This window comes from Acyrthosiphon pisum, unplaced genomic scaffold (genome assembly GCF_005508785.2).
Source record: "Acyrthosiphon pisum isolate AL4f unplaced genomic scaffold, pea_aphid_22Mar2018_4r6ur Scaffold_20877;HRSCAF=22384, whole genome shotgun sequence".
NCBI lineage: Eukaryota > Metazoa > Arthropoda > Insecta > Hemiptera > Aphididae > Acyrthosiphon > Acyrthosiphon pisum.
This window is the reverse complement of record NW_021770281.1, coordinates 500-1,470: the sequence shown is the minus strand read 5'-3', so window position 1 is coordinate 1,470 and position 971 is coordinate 500. Positions and strand designations below refer to the sequence as shown.

General features: G+C 31.7%; 1 protein-coding gene across 1 annotated transcript; it reads right to left on the bottom strand.

The window, feature by feature from the left end:
* Positions 1 to 209: 209 nt before the first annotated feature.
* On the bottom strand, positions 210 to 587 carry LOC103309260. Its single transcript, XM_008184232.1, has one exon. The coding sequence runs from the start codon at positions 585 to 587 to the stop codon at positions 210 to 212; it is 378 nt and encodes a 125-aa protein (XP_008182454.1).
* Between the last annotated feature and the right edge of the window lie 384 nt (positions 588 to 971).

The window sequence follows — 971 nt, the reverse complement described above, 5'->3', positions numbered from 1 at the left end:
CTAAGTTTTATAAAGCATTGATTAAAAATTAAAATTGGGAACCGGTATAGCTTCGTATCTTTCGTTATTGATATCAGTTGGGTTGATTTGCTGTTGGATACGTGTATTTTGTTATTAAGGTTTCTTATAAGTAGTTCTTATCAGATATAAAAAAAAAATCAAAAATCGTAAGTCACAATTTTTTTTATAGGCGCTTGAAGTTCAAATTTTTACGAAAACTTTGATGAAAGAATACCAAATGCACACTCAACTGTCATTCTAGCCCTGCTAAGTCTATAGTTATAGTAAGATTTTGCATTATCTTGTGTCTGTTTTCGTGGAAATGGTCTCATTAAATAATTTCGTAGGGGAAAAGCTTCATCACCAATGAAAACGAATGGGGCTAACACGTTTGAGTTTGGCAATTTGGTTTCTTCTGGTAGTTTAAGAGAGCCATTATCAATCCGCTGATAAAATGTTGAATTGGACATAACACTACCATCACTGTCCTTGCCATACGCTCCAACATCAATCATTACAAATTTGTAGTTTGCATCAACAACTGCCATCAAAACAATCGAAAAAAATTGTTTATAGTTGTAGTACATGCTTCCAAACTTTTTGGGACATCTCAATCTAATATGTTTCCCATCAATACTCCCTACGCAATTTGGAAAATTCCACTTATCATAAAATTCTACGGCTATCTTTTTAAATTTATCAACAGTTGGAGTTGGCCAGTGGCGTATTTAGGAATTTCAGGATAGGGGCAACACATTTTTGCCGCCCCCCCCCCCTCAACAGTAAATGTATTTACTAATATACTGTATATAATAAATATAATAAATATATACTAATTTAAAATTGTAATGTTACATTCAACAAGGAAGGTATAATTAGACATTTAAACAACATTATTGTACCAGTTAAGAGTGAAAAAATATTATAAATAAAATAGTAAATATTTCAAAATACCTACATGTGTGACGACA

What these genes read in the sequence shown, in the direction of transcription:
- LOC103309260 (XM_008184232.1), bottom strand. Translation starts at nt 587, where the DNA reads ATGTACTACAACTATAAACAATTTTTTTCGATTGTTTTGATGGCAGTT.